General features: G+C 42.2%; 1 protein-coding gene across 17 annotated transcripts in view; it reads right to left on the bottom strand.

Annotated features, from left to right (window-relative positions):
• CASK (calcium/calmodulin dependent serine protein kinase) overlaps positions 1 to 24,973 on the bottom strand; it is a 461,253-nt gene that overhangs the window by 115,199 nt on the left and 321,081 nt on the right. For all 17 annotated transcript variants that reach the window (XM_068269833.1, XM_068269836.1, XM_068269834.1 and 14 more), the window contains 2 exons: positions 7,427 to 7,615; positions 4,429 to 4,507 (listed from right to left, as the gene is read on the bottom strand). In XM_068269833.1, the coding sequence (XP_068125934.1) occupies positions 4,429 to 4,507; positions 7,427 to 7,615 (268 nt within the window). The remainder of the gene's footprint in view (positions 1 to 4,428; positions 4,508 to 7,426; positions 7,616 to 24,973) is intronic.

Below are 24,973 nucleotides of genomic sequence, written 5' to 3'. Positions count from 1 at the left end.
GTCAGTCCAGGATGTCTCCGTAGCACCACCTAGAAAATATATACACTTTTTTTTTAACAGATAACATTTTATTGAAGATTTTTCGATGTAAAATTACATAAGTCAGTATTGGAACCAAAGGATAAAGGAGGGATGTGGGAAGAGGGGAAAGTAAAGAGCACCAGGTTAAAAGGGTATATATATTTAATAGTCAACAAATTCTTGACCGAAAAAAAAATTATGTTACAAATAGAACATTTGAGAATAAAATTGGTTTACAAAACTAGAGGGAAGAAATATAAAAAAAAAAAAAAAAAAAAGGAAAAGTGGAACGGTTACCCACAGCAATTCTAATCTTCATTTTGCATTACAATTATGTTTGTTTGGCTTGTGTGCCATTTAATATTGCCAGTTTCAATATTTTATGCCACTTTTTAAAATTGGGGGATTGTGTCTGATGGGTTGGTCTGTCACGTCTTGGTCCGCAGACACAGGTACACTGGTTTCTAGGACAATTGGCGCAGAAGTTGCTGTCGTGTGGTATAACCTGACATTTGGAACCAGCATAACGACCCTTAAGTTTAGCCAAGGTCATTAGTTTATTTGAAGAATCTTCTCTTGCCATATAAATCTATGAAAGTATTTTTTAATGCTTATAATGTGGTTTGTAACATTGGCGGTGAATAAACTAAATAGAACATTCAAGGCAATTTTGTCAGCATACCTTTTAACTCCTAATAAAATGGTACATTTTGTGTTCGTTTTTTCTAAATATACAATTACATTATGCAGCTGTTAATGATATGAATAAGATTGTTAAGAGAGCGAGCTTTCTGAGCTACCTAAAGGGTATCAAATCAGATATTGCATTATTACAGGAGTTGCATCTTAAAGGAGTTATCAAGCAAAAAACCCTTGCCCCCTCGCTCTACTTACCCACGACTTCCTCCAGCCCCTTGCAGCCGACATGTCCCACGCAGCATCTCCACTCCCAGCCGCCGGGCCCAGGGTCCCCACCTATGCAGAGGCTGACCTCTTCTACTGTCAATGAAGTCCACGTTGTCCGTAGTGTGCAGTTTTAGGTGCCGCATTACAGGTTAGCCAGATAGATTGTCTCTCCCTCACCGCCGCTGATACCTTCTCCAGCTCCCAGCCCCATCCTCCAGAAAGTCCTGATCCGCATTGCCGTGCTGTCCCCCAGCACAACACGCTTTTCTCCCAGCATGGCCCCCCCCCCCCCCCCCAAGCACATGACACACCTGTCCCCAGCACGATTCCTCCCCTTCCAGCACACTTCTAGCCTGGACAAGCGTGTGGCTCCTTTGGCCCCCAGGGTGATTTTCAGCTCGGGAGTGAGGAGGCGGATGGCGCTCTGCATTTCTTGCAAAAGGCTCTCCTCCCAGCCGCCTTGAGCATTCTTGCCAGCATCACGTGACCAGTAGCGGCGCCGCATCACATGACCAACAGTGCCACACTCTCTCCATGTCACCAGCGTCGCCGCTGCCCGCATCACATGGCCGGCAGTGCCGCTTTCCTCTCAGGCGAAACCGGTTTCCCAGCTGCTTGAGCGTGGCAATGCGGAGGGGGGCCGGGAGCTGGTGCAGAGAAGGGCACAGTGGCAGTGTGGAAAACCGTCCTCTTTGACAATCTCAAGATCGTCTTGCCGCTGATCGAGATTTCGGTTTAAAAAACGAAAATCGTTGAGCCCTAGGAGTGGGGAGGGTTTTTTGCTTGATGACTCCTTTAATAACTTAGAATTAGGGTATGAACTACATTTTACTACATGGTAAAAATCTTTAATACCCTTCTTTAAATAAAGCATGGCATTTGTATATTGATCAGTAAAAAAACACCTTATCAAACTTGTAAAACTTTTGAAAGATGGGAAACCGGAAACCATTATGAATAAATTCTCAGCTGGGAAAATCATAGTGTAGGCTCATGAAATGAAACATTATGGACATTCATTTTTATAAATCATGCAACTGTAAATGTGGTTAAACAGTGCCTCTCCTCTAATGATTTTTGTAGCTCCCATTATTTTCAAGATTTCTGTAGAGACTTTTCACCCAGTTTATAAAGCATAGACTATTTTTGATGGCGTTCCTAAATATTTATTTTCTATTATGAGCAAATATGATATCTAATCTTTCCAATGCAAAGATATATTACAGTTCATTTTTATATATTATTGTTCATTCATCTAATATTGTTCATTTTGATCACACGGCACATTTTCTTAAAATTTACATGTTGCTCCTTAAAACACTCTCCCTCCACTAGTTATCAGCCTTCTTGCAACTCTTGCTCGATACATAATCAACAGAAACAAATCTGAACTTTTGAAGATCATGTGCTCCATAGTACATAACCTTTTTTTTATATAAATGGACTCAGAAGGCAGTTCTATCACCGTGAAAAGTATGTAGTACACCATTTCAGCTTCAGCAGTTAAAAAATGAGTTAGATCGTCCAACATACCAAACTGACTTTAGGTAAAAAGTTTTAATGTACTCATTCAGACCTCAGTAAACAGCTCGCATACACTTTAAAATGCTTTTACTTTGGCCTCCTGGGGAAAGATTATATTTCTGCTGCCTGCTTGGTGTCCATCTGCTCCACGCGTCCACTACATTGGAGACCGAATCAATGCAGCATCTCTTTAACCACACGGCCATTAGTGATGCAAAGTACTGTAGGAAGTCCAGATTATGGATGTGGCCATGTTGAGATGTCCATATTTAGTCTCCACTGATCCACATCCATTTATTTTTACCTCTGGGAGCCCTGACTGTGGGATTCACTGCTGACACACACACACACACACACACACACACACACACACACACACACACACGTGTGACTTATCAAACTATAGGTTATTTATCTCAATATATAGTTAGTTCTACTGAGGTTTACTTTTTGCAGAAGAAGCCAAGCGTCTCTATGGGTTGCAGAAAAAAAAATCTCACATTAAGTTAGCTACACTGAAAACAAATGAGAGATCCTAAACAATTGATGGTAAAAAGATCTGGCAAGGAATGGGATTTCAAACATTAGTGCTAAAGTAGTTAAAGCAAATGTAAAATGACTCGGGTGGTTATGCTCATGTCTGTGACAGGATCAGTCATACATATACAGAAAAGAGTGAAACAATTTCTGCTGGGTTTTTTTGTGTGTGTAATCACTGACCTCCAGCCAGCTACCCAGTAGTATAGAGTGGTGGTTTTGTTGACTTCATGAACACAAACAATTAACACAATATATTTGAATTTATGAAAAACAAAAGTTTGCTTTCTTAAAACAGAAAGAATTTGCGATAATTCAGGTTGGAGTGAGCTTGAGATGTCTCCCAGGGCATCACTGCTGAATATATGCAAATTAACCATTGTACCCTTAGAAGCTAAACACACCTCCAGAACCGCTGGAATGCAATGATGTGTCAGCTTGTTCATTTGTACAGAGCCATAATAATCCAACATGCATACAGACTGTTTCGGATTGTTTGATCCTCATCAGTGCATGGCATGGATTAATTTGGCTCTATGCAGTAGGGCTTGTAACACGGAGAGGTACAGACTAACCAGCAAGCTCATGGTGACCCAGAACTCATTGGAGTGTGTAAGGGACTACAATGGTCCTAAAAGCCCCCTTACTAAGAGGTTAAGAAAAACAAAAGTTTGATTTCTTAAATTTATTTATTTGAATTTATGCTTGGGGGTTCTGTTCTACATTCCACTTCAGATACTATCTGCATGAAGCTTGTGTGCTCTTAGTGGTAGGTTAACTGATTTCTGGACAAGGCTATAAATTGCATTAAAGACCTTTGAGCATAGACAAACAAAAAGGCAGGGACTGCTACAGATGTATCCAAATGTTTGGCAAAATAGTATGTAGTATGTGAGGCTATATAAATACACAAAATTAATTACCATCCGACCATCTATTGGACATATGCTTAGATGATGCAACATAAATATCAAACCAGGTTAGGGCCTGATGACAAGTCAATGGAGGAAGATATTCTGATAAAAAAAATGGTGCAAGTACAACTTGAATAACCAAACCTCATGTTCTAAATTAAATAAAATTGAAAACAGGAATTTCACTTGAAGCATTTCATTTCTAATACTGAAAAAAATTTGCTACATAAAATATCAAGATCTACAAATGTAAACGTTATTCAAAACACATTTCCCGATGCCAAGATCCAACAGTTATTTAAACGAAGACATTCATTTTACACTAATTTCACAAATACTAGTTATATAGTGTAAACAAATTCAGAACAATACAGATGATTAGAAATAGTTTTTAGGCTTCACTCAGAATGTTATTCATTTATAACCTAACAGTAAAACCCTTTCATGCTTGACGGTAAGAAACAGTGAAAACCCTGACAGGTTGTGCAGCTACGAAATTATAAAAGATGTGTAAGCATTGCAATACCTTGTCTGTGAATCATTCCTCCGTGCATAATTCGCGCAACAATGCAGTGGTTCAGTTCATTCATCTTTAGCGTAATACCCTGGTGAAAATATTTAACATTTAATAAAAAAAAACATATCTAATTATAACTCCAGTTTTTAGAATGGTAAAAAAAAAACACAATCTAAAAACAAACAAAAAACAACAAAACAATTTAAATTTTACAGGATTTCTAAAATAAACAAAAACAAATTATCTTGGTTTTGAGTAGCCTGAACATGGATTAAAACTGTATCTTAAGTGGGGAAATCCCTATACTGAGAAAAGCCATATAAAGGGGAAAGACACAGCAATAGCTTAATCTTTTTTTTTTTTTAAGACATGAAGGGCCCTTTTCCACTAGCGATCGCAATCACGAGTACCAGCGGTAGCGATTTTTCATTAATTCTGTTATGCGATTGTGATTTTTCATTTGCACTGCACTAGCACTCTAAAAATCGCTCCAGAAAGCGATTGCGATTTCCAAATCGAATCACTACAATGGAAAATACTTCTCATGATTTCTATGATGAAGTAACAACCCTAGAGATTTAAAAATCACTAGCGATTTGCTATTTTGCGATTCAGCTGTGCAGTGGAAAAGTGAAAAACTGCAAATCATTAAGAAGGAAGCTATAAATCCCCCTTTACTCAAAGTACAAAAATAAAGGAATACCCAACATGGAACAGTAAGAGGCAAGGGTTTCATAGGAGAAGTGGCATAATTTTTAACATAAGTCTTAATTCTGAATTCAATAAGACAGACATATATACTATAAAATATAAAAACAGTCAAATTATGTTTTACAGAGAAGTCTTATTGTTAAGAGGCCTCATACCCACTAGATGATTTGTCTCTGACACATTGAACAGGTGGATATAGAATTAAAAGCTATGTGTAAATTCTGCATTGAAACCCCTTTTAGCTTTTTATCAGTCCCTTTTGGGTATTCATATATATTCAAACTCAAATTGGCTATAAAAAAGTGTGTAAGCTGAAAACAGTAAATATATGCTTTCTTTGATCTAAAACTAAAAACTTTAAAGGGACACCGAGCAGTGCAGAAACTATGGAAAGATGCATATCATTTTAAAGCTCTCTTTCTCCAATGATATATAAACTGCTGCCCTACGCCTTGTAGTTTTCGCTATTTTCGCGATCGAAATTGCCGCGGCTTCGATCGCGAAAATAGAGAAAACTAAAAGGCGTAGGGCGACGATTTAGGTGTTGCCAGAAAGAGGAGAAAGAGAGCTTTAAAATGATATCCATCTTTCCATAGTTACATTGTATTAACCACCCTGGCGTTCTGATCAGGCAGCACACGCGGCTGGCAAAGTGCCGGCTGCGTGTGCTGCACTTTATTTCATCAAAATCGGCCCAGCAGGGCCTGAGCGGCAGCCTCTGGCGGTGTTGGACGAGCTGAGCTCGTCCAGACCGCTCAGCAGGTTAAACAGGGCGACTTTTTCTCAAAGTCAGCAGCTCCATTCAGCAGAAAAAGTCGCCCTGTTTAATACAATGTATTAAATGTGCGAAAACTAAAAGGCGTAGGGCGGCGATTTATATACCATTGGAAAGAGGAGAAAGAGAGCTTTAAAATGATATGCATCTTTCCATATTTTCTGCACTGCTCGGAGTCCCTTTAAAGAAAACCTGAACTGAAAATTAAAAGTCAAAATAAGCATACACAAGTCATACTTACCTTTCAATATTGTCAGAACTGGAAGGGATTATTGTCAGAAGTAAATGGCGAGCTTCTGAGAGGAACTGATGGCAAGGTAACTATGTAATGTTCATTTGAAGTTACCTCATGTGTTTATTTTAAATACAGGTTCTCTTTAAACTTGAATTTTTATCCCTTAGACCGGCAGGTTTTTTTTCCTCATTTAAAGTACACACAGTGCCAGCTATGTTTGCATTGTGTTTATTATAGGTCTTGCCTAAATCTACATGTAAGTCCAAGTAACTTTTTGGGGGTTAACCCTTGCAGAAAATGGCCCTGGCTTTTTTTTAATATCCAGTAAAGAAAGGCAAAGATCTTTTTCTGCAAGGGGACATGATCTATGCACCAGAATCCAGTTGATTGGGGGTCCAGTGAATCATATTAAACAGACAACATGCTGGGACATTCACATGGCCAATGACAGGTTGGGATGGCCAACAGGGAAGAGTGTAAGCTTCCTGGCCAAGAGCTTTTTGTTCCCAAAAGCAGATGCCATCTTAATTTAGCTTTAAAATTCCTAAACTTTGGCAGTGATGAAATGCCTTTTATGTTACATACTTACAATCGACAAGGCTGTCATATGAAAATCAGAGGAGTCGGAGTCGAAGTCAGAGGAATCATAAACTGAGGAGTCGGATGATTTTTATACCGACTCCACAGCTCTGTCACACTTACTGCAGCCTGAGAAGGATTTCATCCCATTTGCTTTTTTGTGCTGTGTGTAATCTGTTTACCCCCTACCCCTAAAGCACAGAATTAAGCAAAGATGGTAGCTGCCTTTGAATATATTTTAGAGAATGCATCTACTGCAGACAACTCCCAAGTACCATTTCAACTTTTGCCAGCATCTGTCTCTAAGATGGACATTAGTACTTGTGCACAGCTGTAGAGATTTTGATGCATTGTCAAATAAAATCAGAGGTGGCTGGAGGTTGTAAGCGTATGGCCTGGTTTGTGTTTAGTGGGACAGCAGGTCTCCATTCTTTGAAACTCTTTCCATCCCTCTGGGAAGTGTACTTAAAAAACAAAAGCACATTTTTGGATAGAAACCGGTACAGAAAAAAAAGTAGAAAGAAAGTGAATAACTTTGGGTAGTTGCGGAAGAACACCAAAATGTTTTGTGATTGTTGTGTTGTAATTGTTAATGCGTAACCATATTACAAAATTAATAAAAGAATTCTCTTTAAAAAAAAAAAGAAAAAGTGAATATTTACAGCAACGGAAGCAAGAAAAAGGTTTAGAAATGTTTAAGTATTTACCATAGGCTCATCTGTATTTTTCTGAAACTGAACCAATCGCACACGTGTAACATTTTCCATATCCATATCACCGTTTGCACTTTCTGGAGAATCTCCGTTCAGATAAGGAGAGGTTGGGGGCGGCGTAACTCTTAGAGCGTCATCACTGTAAACTTCATGGGCTACCACATCATGAGTTTGTAGTAAGGCCTAAAATAAAAGCAACAGCATTCTTTTGTCAAGTTCTCTTTTATCAAATGGTGTAAGCGTATTAATACCATTAACAACAATAAAGTGAAAACACTTTTACTTGCAAGTGGTATAAAACACTATTAAAAAAAAAAACATGGGGACCCGACAACAAAAGGTATCAAGACATAAGCAACAGTGTTTTACAGTGGAAAAAAACATCTAGGGTACAGGCTAAAATTTTAGTACATTAATTGAATATGCAGAATAACGTACAGCATCGGCTTCCTGTAACAGTGCAGAGTTAAACTTTAAGAATACTCTGTATTTTGGCATAAAAGTGATCTAAAATCTTTGTTTTATGCACTAAAATTATATATAAGAGAACCCAGTTATAAAAACAACTCCAGAACACTAAACATTTCATTTATTAATCCAAAGCTACGTATTTGTGTAGCAAATGTATGTAAATATTTGAAATCACTAACAGGTGTAGTCCTGGTGAACAACAATCATTGCAATTTACCATTCCCAATGGCTGCTAATGTGACTGGCACATTAAGTTGGAGGAATTTAGCCCATTCCTCCTTATAGAATACCTTCAGCTCTGGGATGTTGGGGGCATCCTGACATGATTCACTGTATTTTTTTGGATTATAAGACGCGTCATCAGTACCCATGCACATACGGTAACTATACATGGGCAGCGGATGGGACACAGGAGGGCAGAGAGGGGGACAGAGGAAGTCACAGGAGGGCAGAAGGGGACAAATGGGGTAAAAAGGGGAGACAGAGGAAGACACAGGAGGGCGGACAAGTCTACGGGAGCCAACTAGGGCATGGAGAAAGACACAAGTAAGAGTACACATGGGGGACAGAAGGAGACACAAGGCATGAGGAGACAATAATTGGGAGGGGGAGAACATCTTCAAGATGCTCCTGGACCATGGACCCACCAGATTTCATATTTTTTTTCCTTGGTTTTAGCCCTTTAACCACTTCCCGACCGCCCCCAGCCGATGGGCGGCGGCAAAGTCCGGGCCCAAACGACCGCAATATGCCCATCGGCGGGGGCGGCTGCGGGAGTGGCTATGCGGCGATCGCGTCATTCGTGACGCGATCAGCCGCCGGGGACTGGCTCCGCCCACCGTTCGCTGTAACCCGCCGGCCGTTCGGAAGCGCCGGCGGGTTACTAGCACCCGGATCGCCGCTGCACATATGTATAATAGGCTTTGTAATGTATACAAAGCCTATTATACTGGCTGCCTCCTGCCCTGGTGATCCCAGTGTCCAAGGGACCACCAGGGCAGGCTGCAGCCACCCTAGTCTGCACCCAAACACACTGATCTGCCCTCCCTGCCCCCTGATCGCCCACAGCACCCCTCAGACCACTGTTTGCACCCAGTCACCCCCCTAATCACCCATCAATCACTCCCTGTCACTATCTGTCAACGCGATTTTTTTTTTAGTCCCTAATCTGCCCCCTACTCCCTCCTGATCACCCCCCACCCCTCAGAATCTCCCCAGACCCCCCCCCCCCCCCGTGTACTGTATGCATCTATCCCAGCTGATCACCTGTAAATCACCCGTCAATCACCCCCTGTCACTGCTACCCATCAATCAGCCCCTAACCTGCCCCTTGCGGGCAATCTGATCACCCACCCACACCAATAGATCACCCGCAGATCCGACATCAGATCACCTCCCAAGTGCAGTGTTTACATCTCTTCTCTCCTCTAAACACCCACTAATTACCCATCAATCACCCCCTATCACCACCTGTCACTGTTACCCATCAGATTAGGCCCTAATCTGCCCCTTGCGGGCACCCAATCACCCGCCCACACGCTCAGATTGCCCTCAGACCCCCCCTTATCAATTTGCCAGTGCAATATTTACATCTGTTATTCCCTGTAATAACCCACTGATCACCTGTCAATCACCTATCAATCACCCATCAATCACCCCCTGTCACTGCTACCCATCAATCACCCCCTGTCACTGCCACCCATCAATCACCCCCTGTCACTGCCACCCATCAATCAGCCCCTAACCTGCCCCTTGCGGGCAATCTGATCACCCACACCAATAGATCGCCCGCAGATCCGACATCAGATCACCTCCCAAGTGCAGTGTTTACATCTCTTCTCTCCTCTAAACACCCACTAATTACCCATCAATCACCCCCTATCACCACCTGTCACTGTTACCCATCAGATTAGACCCTAATCTGCCCCTTGCGGGCACCCAATCACCCGCCCACACCTCAGAACGCCCTCAGACCCCAGCCCTGATCACCTCGCTAGTGCATTGCTTGCATCTATTTCCCCCTCTCTAATCACACCTTGAGACACCCATCAATCACCTCCTGTCACCCCCTAGCACACCTACCCATCAGATCAGGCCCTAATTTACCCCGTGTGGGCTCCTGATCACTTGGCCAAACCCTCAGATCCCCCTCAGACCCCCTTCCGATCACCTCCCCAGTGCATTGATTGCATCTATTTTCCCCTCTAACCGCCCCCTGAGACACCCATCAATCCAAAAATCCACCGACTCCGACTCCTCAGTTTAGGATTCCACCGACTCAGACTCCACGACTCCTCTAATTTGCATATTACAATTTTGTTGATTAAAAGTATGTAACATGAAATTCGTCTCTTAACTGCCAACGCTTAGGAATTTTACAAGACAACTGAAGTGAGAAGGATATGTAGACTACTATATTTATTCCCTTTAGACTAAAACTAGTCCTTGGTAAGAGTACTTGTAAAAGGTACAAACCGGAACAAAGAACATCTATCAGGCCCTAGGCAATGTAAGTGTGGGTACATGTAAGAATGATGTGCAGGTACTCTGCAGGGGAATGAGGAGATTGTAAACAGACAACACCTCTGTGTTCAATGTGCACAGCATTCTCAGTGGATTCCCTGCAGCTCTGTGGGGAGTGCATATGTAGAGTATAGTACTACTGTGTAACAAAGTAAACCTGAGACAGATGAAATTAAAGTTTTATACATACCTGGGGCTTCCTCCAGGCGCCTTCAGGATAATCAGTCCCTCGTTGTCCTCCTCCGCCACCTGGATCTTCTGCTATGAGTCCAGGTACTTGAGCCAGTCAGGCATAGTGCGCATGCACACACTCCGCCACCAGGAGCATACTACACCTGTGCAGCACTATTGTGCAGGTGAAGAATGTTCCTGGCTGTGGGAGCGGCATGCGGCCGGACAGCGCTGACTGGCGGAATTACCAGGACTCATAGCAGAAGATCCGGGTGGTGGAGGACAGCGAGGGACTGATTAGCCTGAAGAAGGCTGGAGGAAGCCCCAGGTATGTATAAAACTTTACTTTTCATCCGTCTCAGGTACCCTTTAATTTGTAGTCACCAAACCAAATTTTAACATATCAAATTATTTGATTTCATCAGCAAAGGGAGTGCATACATTTGCATAAATCAGCATCAATGCAGAATTATTTCCATCTCGTTGACCATCTCTATTAGTGACACAGCTACACATCAGGCTTTATTCTTACAGCATAGATGGGATTTAGTATATATAAGAGATTCCTGTGTACACACCATATATACAGTCACAATCGGATATGTATATCTGACCTTAAAAATACGGGGACTGCTTTATTGAAGCAGCACAAGTAACTAATTTTGATTGGTTTATTTCATTTTTGTGGACTAAGCACAGCTATTACTGTATATATACTGTATATATACATTATTTTTAATAACTATTATCTGAGAAATAGAACATTTTATCATATTTTCTATTTTAATTACAGTTACAAATTCATTAGGAGTCGGTGCATTTTTTCCCGACTCCGACTCCAGGCACCCAAAATTGCCCGACTCCACGACTCCGACTCCACGACTCTGACTCCACAGCCCTGCATCAATCACCTCCTGTCACCCCCCTAGCACTCCTATCCATCAGATCAGGCCCAAAACATCCTGTCATCTAAGAGGCCACTCTGCTTATGACCGGTTCCACAAAATTTGCCCCCTCATAGACCACCTGTCATCAAAATTTGCAGATGCTTATACCCCTGAACAGTCATTTTGAGAAATTTGGTTTCCAGACTACTCACAGTTTTGGGCCCGTAAAATGCCAGGGCAGTATAGGAACCCCACAAGTGACCCCATTTTAGAAAGAAGACACCCCAAGGTATTCTGTTAGGTGTATGATGAGTTCATAGAAAATTTTATTTTTTGTCAAAAGTTAGCGGAAATTGGATTTTTATTGTTTTTTTCACAAAGTGTCATTTTTCACTAACTTGTGACAAAAAATAAAATCTTCTATGAACTCACCATACCCCTAACGGAATACCTTGGGGTGTCTTCTTTCTAAAATGGGGTCACTTGTGGGGTTCCTATACTGCCCTGGCATTTTAGGGGCCCTAAACCGTGAGGAGTAGTCTAGAAAACAAATGCCTCAAAATGACCTGTGAATAGGACGTTGGGCCCCTTAGCGCACCTAGGCTGCAAAAAAAGTGTCACACGTGGTATCGCCATACTCAGGAGAAGTAGTATAATGTGTTTTGTGGTGTATTTTTACACATACCCATGCTGGGTGGGAGAAATCTCTCTGTAAATGGACAATTGTGTGTAAAAAAAAAATCAAAAATGTGTCATTTACAGAGATATTTCTCCCACCCAGCATGGTTATATGTAAAAATACACCACAAAACACATTATACTACTTCTTCTGAGTACGGCAATACCACATGTGTGACACTTTTTTGCAGCCTAACTGTGCTAAGGGGCCCAAAGTTCAATGAGTACCTTTAGGATTTCACAGGTTATTTTGAGACATTTGGGTTCAAGACTACTCCTCACGGTTTAGGGCCCCTAAAATGCCAGGGCAGTATAGGAACTAGTGTTGGGCGAACAGTGTTCGCCACTGTTCGGGGTTCTGCAGAACATCACCCTGTTCGGGTGATGTTCGCGTTCGGCCGAACACCTGATGGTGTTCGGCCTTTTAAGTTCGGGTTCGCCCCGAACTTCTAATGGCCGCCGAACAGGGCCGAACAGGGCCCTGTTCGGCCGAATACTGCCCCCCTATGGGGTCGCAGGCATAAGGGGGGAGCATGCCCCGATCGCGGGGGGGGTCGGAAATTCCCCCCACCCCCTCCGCTAGCGCTCCCCCCTCTGCCCGCTTCCCCATTCAAAAGTTTAAGCAAAGTACCTGTAGTGGATGGCCTGGCAGTGGGCGGCACTGTGGAGTGAGGAGGAGGAGTCCGGAGAGTGACAAGTTGAGGGAGGCCGGGCAGCGGGCGTGAGGTCAGAGAAAGGGCGGAAGTACCACAAGGGTACTTCCGCTGAACCGCCCGCTGCCCGGCCTCCCTCAACTCGTCACTCTCCGGACTCCTCCTCCTCACTCCACAGTGCCGCCCACTGCCAGGCCATCCACTACAGGTACTTTGCTTAAACTTTTGAATGGGGAAGCGGGCAGAGGGGGGAGCGCTAGCGGAGGGGGTGGGGGGAATTTCCGACCCCCCCCCGCGATCGGGGCATGCTCCCCCCTTATGCCTGCGACCCCATATGGCCCCCAAAAGCTGGATGTTCGGAAAGTTCGGGGTTCGGCCCGAACATGCCGAACATCTCGGCCATGTTCGGCGAACTTTCCCGAACCCGAACATCCAGGTGTTCGCCCATCACTAATAGGAACCCCACAAGTGACCCCATTTTAGAAAGAAGACACCCCAAGGTATTCTGTTAGGTGTATGGTGAGTTCATAGAAGATTTTATTTTTTGTCACAAGTTAGCGGAAATTGATATGTATTGGTTTTTTTTTTTCACAAAGTGTCATTTTCTGCTAACTTGTGACAAAAAAAAATCTTCTATGAACTCACCATACTCCTAACAGAATACCTTGGGGTGTCTTCTTTCTAAAATGGGGTCACTTGTGGGGTTCCTATACTGCCCTGGCATTTTAGGGGCCCTAAACCGTGAGCAGTAGTCTAGAATCCAAATGCCTCAAAATGACCTGTGAATAGGACGTTAGGCCCCTTAGCGCACCTAGGTTGCAAAAAAGTGTCACACATGTGGTATCGCCGTACTCAGAAGAAGTAGTATATTGTGTTTTGGGGTGTATTTTTACACATACCCATGCTGGGTGGGAGAAATCTCTCTGTAAATGGACAATTGTGTGTAAAAAAAAAATCAAACAATTGTCATTTACAGAGATATTTCTCCCACCCAGCATGGGTATGTGTAAAAATACACCCCAAAACACATTAATCTACTTCTCCTGAGTACGGTGGTACCACATGTGTGGCACTTTTTTGCACCCTAAGTGCGCTAAGGGGCCCAAAGTCCAATGAGTACCTTTAAGATTTCACAGGTCATTTTGCGACGTTTGGTTTCAAGACTACTCCTCACGGTTTAGGGCCCCTAAAATGCCAGGGCAGTATAGGAACCCCACAAATGACCCCATTTTAGAAAGAAGACACCCCAAGGTATTCTGTTAGGAGTATGGTGAGTTCATAGAAGATTTTACTTTTGTCACAAGTTAGCGGAAAATGACACTGTGAAAAAAACAATTAAAATCAATTTCCGCTAACTTGTGACAAAAAAAAAAAAAAAAAAATCTATGAACTCACCATCCTCCTACCGGAATACCTTGGGGTGTCTTCTTTCTAAAATGGGGTCATTTGTGGGGTTCCTATACTGTCCTGGCATTTTAGGGGCCCTAAACCGTGAGGAGTAGTCTTGAAACGAAATTTCTCAAAATGACCTGTGAAATTCTTAAGGTACTCATTGAACTTTGGGCCCCTTAGCGCAGTTAGGGTGCAAAAAAGTGCCACACATGTGGTATCGCCGTACTCAGGAGAAGTAGTATAATGTGTTTTGGGGTGTATTTTTCCACATACCCATGCTGAGTGGGAGAAATATCTCTATAAATAGACAATTGTGTGTAAAAAAAATAAAACAATTGTCATTTACGGAGATATTTCTCCCACCCAGCATGGGTATGTGTAAAAATACACCCCAAAACACATTATACTACTTCTCCTGAGTACGGCAATACCACATGTGTGGCACTTTTTTGCAGCCTAACTGCGCTAAGGGGCCCAAAGTCCAATGAGCATCTTTAGGCTTTACGGGGGTGCTTACAATTAGGCACCCCCAAAATGCCAGGACAGTGAACACACCCCACAAATGACCCCATTTTGGAAAGTAGACCCTTCAAGGTATTCAGAGAGGAGCATAGTGAGTCCGTGGCAGATTTAATTTTTTTTTGTCGCAAGTTAGAAGAAATGGAAACTTTTTTTTTTTTTTTGTCACAAAGTGTCATTTTCTGCTAACTTGTGACAAAAAATAAAATCTTCTATGAACTCACCATGCCTCTCACTGAATACTTTGGGATGTCTTCTTTCCAAAATGGGGTCATTTGGGGGGTATTTGTACTATCCTGGAATTTTAGCCCCTCATGAAACCTGACAGGTGCGCAGAAAAGTCAGAGATGCTTGAAAATGGGAAAATTTACTTTTGGCACCATAGTTTGTAAACGCTATAACTTTTACCCAATCCAATAAATATACACTGAATGTTTTTTTTTTTTTATCAAAGACATGTAGCAGAATAACTTTCGCGCTCAAATGTATAGGAAATTTTACTTTATTTGAAAAATGTCAGCACAGCAAGTTAAAAAAGTCATTTTTTTGCCAAAATTCATGTCTTTTTTGATGAATATAATAAAAACTAAAACTCGCAGCAGCAATCAAATAGCAGCAAAAGAAAGCTGTATTAGTGACAAGAAAAGGAGGTAAAATTCCTTTAGGTGGTAGGTTGTATGACCGAGCAATAAACCGTGAAAGCTGCAGTGGTCTGAATGGAGAAAAAGGCTCTGGTCCTTAAGGGGCGAAAAGACTGTGGTCCTCAAGTGGTTAAACCTAGGTGCGTCTTATAATCCGGAGTCTTATATTCCAAAAAATATGGGTGCTTCATAGCCTTTCAAACATTTTAATAGGATTGCCACCCCCGATGGAATGCTGAATTAAAAGATTAAAAGAATAGTGAAATTACTGTAGTCTTTTCTACAAACAATTCAAACACAAAGGGGGTCCAAGACGTTCCACTTAATTTGGGCTAAATGGGAAGCAGATGAACTTAAGTGCACCTATTAGCTACTGTCAGAGGTAGGGTACCTGAAGAAAGAAGCATATGAAGGGTGCCATATTTATTTCCTATTATTCAGTGTCCAGCTGATCTTTTTGGTCAGTAGTATTTGAATGGCCTACCTGAAACAAGCATGCAGCTAACCATGTCTGAAACATGTTTTGCATGATTCTTCAGGGTCTATGGCTAAGAATATTAGAAACACAGAATCAGCAAAACAGTCAGGTAGTATTAGTTTGCGAATGATCTCCCTTTACAAATGGACATCCTATCATTACCCTGAGCCAGCACAGGTGGAGACGGAGAGACTTTGGTGAGATCAGAGCGGCGTGAGATTGTCTTGGAGGAACATAGAAAGCAGTAGAGACAGAAAGGGGAGCATAGGAGGCAGAAATGGGGTGAGAGGTGACAGAAAGGTGGCACAAAGAGGGGCAGTGAAGATACAAAGAAGCACAGGAGGCACAGAAGGAAACAGTTCCACATACAACAATCAATCTTTCTTTTGATGCCACAAGTACACTAACATGACTACAATCCTCAACTACAAGAGATACCCAAAGCCACTTTTCAAGAAAAAGATGACTGTAGGTGGAAAACATTTCATTAGTCTTCAAGTAAAGACAATGAAACAGCCAGAGAAATGATCTAAGCGTTACACAAACACAGGAGTTTCAAGAAGTGTAATGCTTTGATGAAAGGCACACAAAGATATGCTGAATCAGATAACACATCGGAAGGGTGTTAATACAGAATCTGTTACTACAGATATGGGTAGAATATTCAGCTCAACAGACATAATTGGCAAATGCTTCACTGATTTCTGCTACTTGTCTACCTTGCGATCAATAGCACTATAAATAATGGATGAGGGCCAAAGCCAATTAGATGAGTAAACTCCAAAGACAGAGGTCTCCAGCTTCGTATACATTACTCTCCACAGTAGCAGATTTGACATTAAAGGCACTGCAAAGCCTCACTTAGGGCTGGTTCAGACGGACATCTGCGTGGAGTCGCGTTTGGGGGAGTTGCGGTGGCTGCGTGGTCAGGCTTTCAGTAGCCTTCGCGTCACGTTCCGATGCGGTCGCGTTTTTTGTTCCCCTAGGGGGACATTAGCCGTCGTGGTTGGCCGCCCCCCTGGAAGCTACATGTCGCTTCCAGGGGCAGCTGGAACGCTCGCGAAAATCGGGACCCGAACGCCGCGATCATGCAAACACGCGTAAAAGCTCGGTGTAAGCGCTCCCATTCACTTGAATGGGAGAGTTTACCGCGACGTTCCGAACGGTTGCGGTAAACACTCCGCAAGCGTCCGTCTGAACCAGCCCTAAAGCTGGCCATACACTTCTAGATTTCCAACCCATGTTCAAAAACGATTGATTCTTTTCAGAAAATAATCAATTCAGAAGGAATGGATTCCTACCATACACTGCACATCAATTTCCAATAGATTCCAGCAGGGAACATATTGAAAATGAATGGAACTGCAGAATTGCACTGTTCAATGCAGTGCAAAGCTATAGAGCATTGATCTGCCAATGTTCTAGCTCGCCTCCAATTTTAAGGTTTTCATCTAGTCCAATCGACACATTTGATCTATTTTTATTCAAAACTAATCGATCTGACAGTTTGGTGAATGGATTCCGAGCAGATTAAGCGAATCTGCAAGGAATTGAATATTAAAATTGATGAGTATATGGCCACCTAAAGTGGCCAATTCCATTGGGCAGATAAAGGGAGTACTCACTAAATGTGGCCATACACAGATGTTCTCATTCAATTCCTTGCAGATTCAATTCATCTGCTGGAAATAGACAGCAAGTGAATATGAATTCCCTTTATGTTCCTGACAAGTAAAGAAAATATTTTTACAGAATGTGCATGGCCTGTCAATTTTAGAGGCATTTAATCAAAAGCAGACAGTTTCAGGCCCGTTTGGCCTTCATCCGTACAGGAAACGGATTAATATGGCCAAATTTATCAGAGCTTTTTCTGCAGTTTCCTAGAAATGTATTCCTACTTCAAATACATAAAATTAGTCAGGTTCACCAGACTGGGTTAAAATTATTTAATTATTAGAAGATCTTAAAAGAAAATTTGTTTTAAGCTCAAACATATCATTTGATTCACCCTATGTTGAGGACACGAAGCATTACCAAAGTTACACAAACCAGTAGTTAAGTCCCTTTCCTCATCACCATGCCACAAGGAAACTATCTGAAAGGTGGTCAACGGCACAATTTGTGAGCACATCCAATATGGGAAAAACCCCAACTAAAGCCTGGTTCATGTATCAAATATTGACTAGCCAATCTATAGCCAATTTCTCCACCTCCATGTAGTATGAGAGCTTACCTACACAATCTGTTCACAGTATTCAAAACCTGTTGGTCTTTGTACTATATGTAGGTGGTAAGATTGGCCAATCAAGATTGGTTGTGTGTATGCACCCTTAGATGTAGGAAAAAGTACTACTTGTTAATTTTGTGATTTTATCACTCATAAAACTCATGCTCTTTAATGAGGCTAAAAGTTTAACCAAATTAAAAATGTATAGAACAGTGCTGTCCAACTTCATGGGCATGGAGCGCCAATTTTTTCTCAGACCCCATGGTGGAGGGCCGAAGGTTCTTGCTAGAGCCGCAGTCCCCCCCCCCCCAGGAAAAAAAATGCAATTAAAGGACAATTAGATTGGCAGCACTCTCCACAAAATGCAATGCAATTGGCAGCAGATCCCCACAACATGCAATTTCAAGATGTCGGTGAAGTTGTGTGGCGCGCGCAGCGCGTCGAAAAACAAGGGTTCCGTTGTGCGTAGAGCGGCGCCGAAAAATGGGTGTGGCCATGGACCAGAATGTGGGTGTGGCCACGGGTGGGGACACATTTACATGAGCTTAGCAAGGTGGGACATTAGATTAGGACAGTGGTGGCGAACCTTTTGGAGGCAGAGTGTCCAAACTGCAACCCAAAAGTCATTTTATCGCAAAGTGGCAACAGCAATTTAAACTACATACAAACGTTTTAACTCATACATGAACATTATGGAAAATCCAAGTTGAAAATAAACTGTGACGATAAACAATTTCATCCATCCTACTCCTGAAAAATGTATTTTTTTTTTTTTTTTTAAAACCTCACAGTTTTATTTTCTGTTTTAAAAAGCTAAAAAAGTAGGTTTAATGCTATTATATCCTATGATGATGATTTAGCTTTTCCCATAGTCTCGTAGTTAGCAATCATGTGACCCCCAACAAGACAAATTCAGCAATTATGAGGCCCCCAACTAATCATGAGGCCCCCAACAAGACACATTCAGAAATCATGATGCCCCCAACAAGACAAATTTAGTAATCATGAGGCCACCACCAAATCATGAGGCTCCCAACAAATCATGAGGCACCCAACAAGACATTCAGCAATCAGGAGGTCCCCAACACGACAAATTCAGCAGTCATGAGGCACATAAATAGACATCATTTCACATAAATAGGCAGAATGCCCCATTAATATGGTAGACACCTCTCACCTGGCTTCTAAATTCTCCTCTACTGGCTGTTGTGCCTGACAATACTGTTTTTGGCAGGACAGGTGTCCCCCCAGCTAAAGGTAGCAACAGGTGTCCCCCAGTTAGATAGTGACAGGTGTCCCCCCCAAGTTAGATAGTGACAGGTGCCCCCCAAGTTAGTGACAGGTGCCCCCCAGTTAGAGAGTGACAGGTGCCCCCCAGTTAGAGAGTGACAGGTGCCCCCCAGTTAGAGAGTGACAGGTGCCCCCCAGTTAGAGAGTGACAGGTGTCCGCGTTACCTCATTGCAGCGCTGCCCGCCAATGCCTTCTCCTCTGTCCCCGCTGGGCTAGTGCTGCCTCACAGCTCAGACCTCACAGATCGCGGCGACTGAAGCAAGCAGAGTGTGCATTGCACCCGCACGGCTGAATTTCACATGTGGAAGTGACTAATGATGTCACTTCCGCATGTGACGTACACCGTGTATGCGGGTACCAGGCGCACTCTACTTACTTCAGTCACCGTGATCTGTGAGGTCTGAGCAGTGAGGCAGCGGCGACGGAGGAGAGGGCACTAGATGAGGTTGCAGGCATGGCGCCCATAGCGCAAGCCATGCCTGCAGCTCAGGGAGACGAGCGGGCGGCCCGCGGGCCGCCAGTTGGACAGCGCTGGTATAGAAGGTCATGATTACATATTCAAATTGATATTCACCCCTTTTTAGTATATAACAGGAGATACACTATGCAATAGTATACTATGCAGGTTACTTGTTGTCTACTCCCCTCCTATCTGTCTGCGTGTTAGGCTTTAAGTAGGTTTCTGCCCTGTTGCTATTATGAGTACACTTTTGGGCATATCTATCTAAAATAAACAATGTGTCAATTTTGTTTATTTTTCTTATCTGGGGAACCAGAGGACACTTTACTAATTAATCTAGGCTTTTTCCTTTGAGAATAAGTGGTAATTTACCTTCTCTTAGCATCATATGTGCATAATACTGTGTGTGCTTGTTTCTTTTTTCACTGACTTTTTTGTTCTTATCTGTAATTATTAAATTCATTTGGATAAAAATCAACAACTGTACAATAGATATTGTTCAAAGTTTTCCTGATCTGTGTTATACCAATGACTTTAATGGATCAGTGCTGAAAAAAGTAACACAGTTTAAGTAGTTTATTCCAAAGGATGCAGAATCAATAGAAACTATTGTTTGTAGGGTTGGTTTATATCCGGGCTGGCTCAGACGCCAATTTTTTTCTCTAGTGTTTTTCTTGAGAAGTAAAAGGTCTTAACAATGCTCTTATCTGCAGTCACAAAAACAATACAAATTTGCTTGCAAACTTAACTGCATCCTGAGATTAGTATACAAATCAAGCATTAGTAAGGTGACTAAAACATGAAACCAAAACATATTCTTGGGAGGGGAGGTTAAGAAAATAGTTTACAGCTTGGAAACAGGCAAATTAAATACAGTTTGGATTGGTCCAAGTACATATAATTTGCAATGATTTTGAATGCAAGCCTGAAAAATTAACAACCCAAACTATGTCTAATTGATTCCACAGTAAGGCCAGAAACCCACTGGGAGCGCTTTGTAAGCGTGAGTGATTTGAAAAAGCTCTTGGTAATGCAATGCTAGGGGGGATTTTTATGAAATCACATCACTCAAGTGGGATCACACCCATAGCATTACATTAGCTAGAGCTTTTCAAATCACAAAGCGCTCAGAAAAGCTCTCCTAGTGGGTTTCTAGCCTAATTCTGGGATTCTGAGAAATGTAGCCTGACACGATTTGTCTTGCTTTGAAAAACAGGTGTGGCAAGCACATCTGGATCATAAAAAAGGTATGTTGCCCAGTGCTCACTTCTGTATACTGTTAATATTTACTTAACTTACTAACTGGTACTAGGGTTTCCATTGTTCAATTTTAAGCCCCATCTACACCATACAATTTTTTGTCCGATTCAAGTCAATTCGATTCATTGATTCGATTTGATTCAATCCGACATGTCTGATCGGGATTTATTTCTGATTTGCCATTGTTTTGCAATGACAAATTGAATCGAATCCCGATCGGACATGTCGGATTGAATCAAATCACTTAATCGAATCGGACAAAAAAAAATTGTATGGTGTAGATGGGGCTTCAGGTATGGTTGGGATTTAAAGATAAACTTTATTGAATAGAACAATGAATAAGGGCTGATTCACGCCACAAGAGCTTTTTAAGTGCTAGAGATTTTAAAAGCTCTTGGCAATGCAATGCTATGGGGGATTTTTACAAAATCACATCACTCAAGTGAGAACACACACACAAAGGATAACATTAGCAAGTGCTTTTAAAATCACAAAGCGCTTAGAAAAGCTCCTGTAGTGTGAACGAGCCCTAATACTGTTTTTTTTTCCTTTTTAAAGAGGAGCTGTTAGGTATAAGGTCTCAGAGAAAAAAAACACATATCAGTAGCTAAATATTGGCTGTACTTACATTACATATGCATTTCACTGTCCACGTTTGGATTTCACAGAATTTTTATATAGTATTTGCAGAGAATTATGCTACTGACAGCTCATGACAGGTTCCATGTTTGTCTGTCTCCTATGAAGCCAATTGTGTCGTCATGTCCTCCCTGCTTCTTGATGATTCGACTCACAAAAAAGATCCTAATGGACAACACTACTGTGCAGTGCATATTAATTAGCCATGTTGCTAGGAACAATAGCGGACTCATGCAGTATACTCTGCCCTGAGATTTTTCAGTGCTGTGAGCTGGACTGCATTACAAGCTGCTGTAACATGAGCCTGTAACTTCTCACTAGCAGCCGAGGGGAGGACCCAAGGTGGGGAGAAGCAGCCCCAGAATGCTTTGCAGTATGTTATGCGGCCTCTCGTCCTTTTAAGAGCTTGGGAATAACAGCCTTGCTGTTCAGCACACATCAAAAGCAAGAGAGATTTTTAACTTCAGTATTGCCTTTTTGGCTTCCTTCTAAACGGTTTAACACAGGAGAATAGAGGTTTAAATTAGCTTTTGCAGCCTGACAGTTACTCTTTAAATCGATTAAGTCAATGTTTGTCCATTCAAAAATCTTACCTCACACTGATTTACCTTCTTAAATTTATCAGTGATGCTGGCATCTTTACTGCTAGCAATGTAAATCACTGTGGGATTTCTTTTCCTCCCCTCAGTGTAGTGAGCAGAACATCCGTTTATCTTCTAGAGTGCTCTGGGGCACACCACTGTGTGACATCATAGCCTACGATAAATAGAAGGTGGCGCACAAAAAAAGGCTGCCATGAGGGTGATATTACAGGCAGATGCTGGTCAGCCCGTCTTTTTGCCCCTGCTACTCTCCATGATGTGTGGGATCCCAGACTTTACTAAAGACTGTCGCTTGCTGGCTGGGACCCTCTTAGTTCTCAGCCATACTCCTCTGTGCACAAGCGTGGCTGTACTAATATGTTGATATGAATACTGATCTGCATTATTTCATGTGTTCCTTAAGTGTATGTGTAATGCATACAATATTTCTTCTGAATCACATGCACATGAGAATCTTATTGGGAATTATGCCAGCTAAACGCATATCTACATATTAATGAGCTTTAACAACTACATTCTCTTAACTGATCAGTTCTGCAGGGGTTAACCAATTCCACTTTTAAAACATTAACCTTACGTCAAGGAGGACATGTGCGCTCCCGCGGCCGATCACACGCGGATCGTTAGCCCAGGAATCAATGAATTGGGCCATGGTGCCCGATCACTGATTCCTCTCCCCACAGAAAAAGTGACAGCTTCTCTCGGAAGCTTCACTTTTTCTGCCTCCAATGTCCCTCTAAGCGTACATGTTACGCTTAGAGTGACGTCATGTAAACAAACTCAAGGTTGCCATCTTGTGGCCAAAAAGTAAAACTACATCTAAATGTAAAAAAAAATGAAAATACATTATATATATATATATATATATATATATACACACATCTATCTATCTATCTATCTATCTATCTATCTATCTATCTATCTATCTATCTATCTATATATATATATATATACATACACGCACACTGGTAGGTGAACAAAGGCGCCAGTAGAATAAAAGTACATAACATTTTTAAAAAATTGCTGGGAGAAAGTGGTGGACTTGCCTCCGTTAAAGCAGACACCAAGGACTGTGATTAAATAAATAAATACACATTTATTGAAGATACCCCAAGGATGCAACGCGTTTCGCGGGCACAGCCCACTTCTTCAGGCAATAAACAGGGGATAAACAACAGCAATTCTGTTATAGCAAGCAGAGCACCTCTCCTCAATATAGGCGGTACAGGACAGCGATACGTCCTGTACCACCTCAGATAGGCTTCAGCCAATCAGAGGCCGGGGATCGCCGATCTCCTTCACGACGCTGCTGTGACAGCAGCGCCGTAAAATGTAAACACCGGGGATTACGTCCCCGGGTGTTTACATTTAGCCTGTGAGCCGCGATCAGAGGCAACTGACAGGAAACGGCCGCTCGAATGTTTTTCCATGGAAACAGGTGGCGGCGGCAGCTGGTCGTTAAGTGGTTAAGCGGTAAAATAACCGGGACAAATAGGCAAATACAATACGTGGGTTTTAATTATGGAGGCATGTATTATTTTAGAACTATAATGGCCGAAAACTAAGAAATAATGAATTTTTTCAGTTTTTTTTCTTATTCTTACTGTTAAAATGCATGTACAGTAAGGTAGCTCTTAGCAAAATGTACCACCCAAAGAAAGCCTAATTGGTGGCGGAAAAAACAAGATATAGATCAGTTCATTGTGATAAGTAGTGATAAAGTTATAGGCTAATGAATGGGAGGTGAACTTTGCTCGGATGCATAAAGTGAAAACGACCGAGGGCTTAAGTGATTAATAAAAATACTACTCTCTCTGCAGTCAGTAGTACTTGACCTCCCACACAGGTCAATCATCTACCCTTCTATCCAGTCAGTTTCAGAGTGGAAAATTGCTTTATCTTGCTACATAAGATGTACATAGTTAAAGGGACTCAGAGAACCTCTCATGGGCATGCCTTTAAGACTCTGACCAGTACTGCAAAGTACTTAAAGATGCATACCTTTCTGTAGCTTGTGCTCTCCTCTTTCATTCGATGCCTGAATCGCCGTTCTACACCAAATATTTTTTGTTCGATATCAAGTTATAACTTCCGGGTCACCCCGGTTTTCTCTGTCAGAGACATGCATCACTGAATGAAGCAGGAAGAGGAAGTGACATGCATGACCACTGCAAGAGGCTCCTCCAGAGGGGTCACAGCACACCTTTGTTGGAAGTCGTTTGTCTTAAAGGCATGCCCATGAGAGGTGCTCGGAGTCCCTTTAAAATCCTGCCAGGAAAGATCTACCTAAAGAAGTAGAGGGAACCTCATGTGTTCAGTACGAAGTCTGCACACTCCAGGTAGTAAAGTCCAAAGGATGTATTAGGCAATCAGGTATAGTACAGTATAAAATAGCTAACATGCTACAGCAACAAGAAGTCAGAGGCTTTTGTGTACTCACACAGGAAAGTGTGTACACAATCACAATGGTTGTCACTAGAAGGCATCAGTACTCAATCCCTTAAGTAACCTTTCAGAGGCGAAGTCCTGCAAAGACTTTCCGCTGCATCAGAGCAACATACGTTTCTACGCAAAGTGTGTTATATCCAGCACCCCGCCTCTTTAAACGAGATCCGAGGACACCTGTACACACTGTGGATTCTTGGCTGA

Source organism: Hyperolius riggenbachi, chromosome 2, assembly GCF_040937935.1.
Source record: "Hyperolius riggenbachi isolate aHypRig1 chromosome 2, aHypRig1.pri, whole genome shotgun sequence".
Taxonomy (NCBI): Eukaryota; Metazoa; Chordata; class Amphibia; order Anura; family Hyperoliidae; genus Hyperolius; species Hyperolius riggenbachi.
Note: the sequence above shows the minus strand (reverse complement) of the source record. Positions and strands in the feature narration are given on the sequence as shown.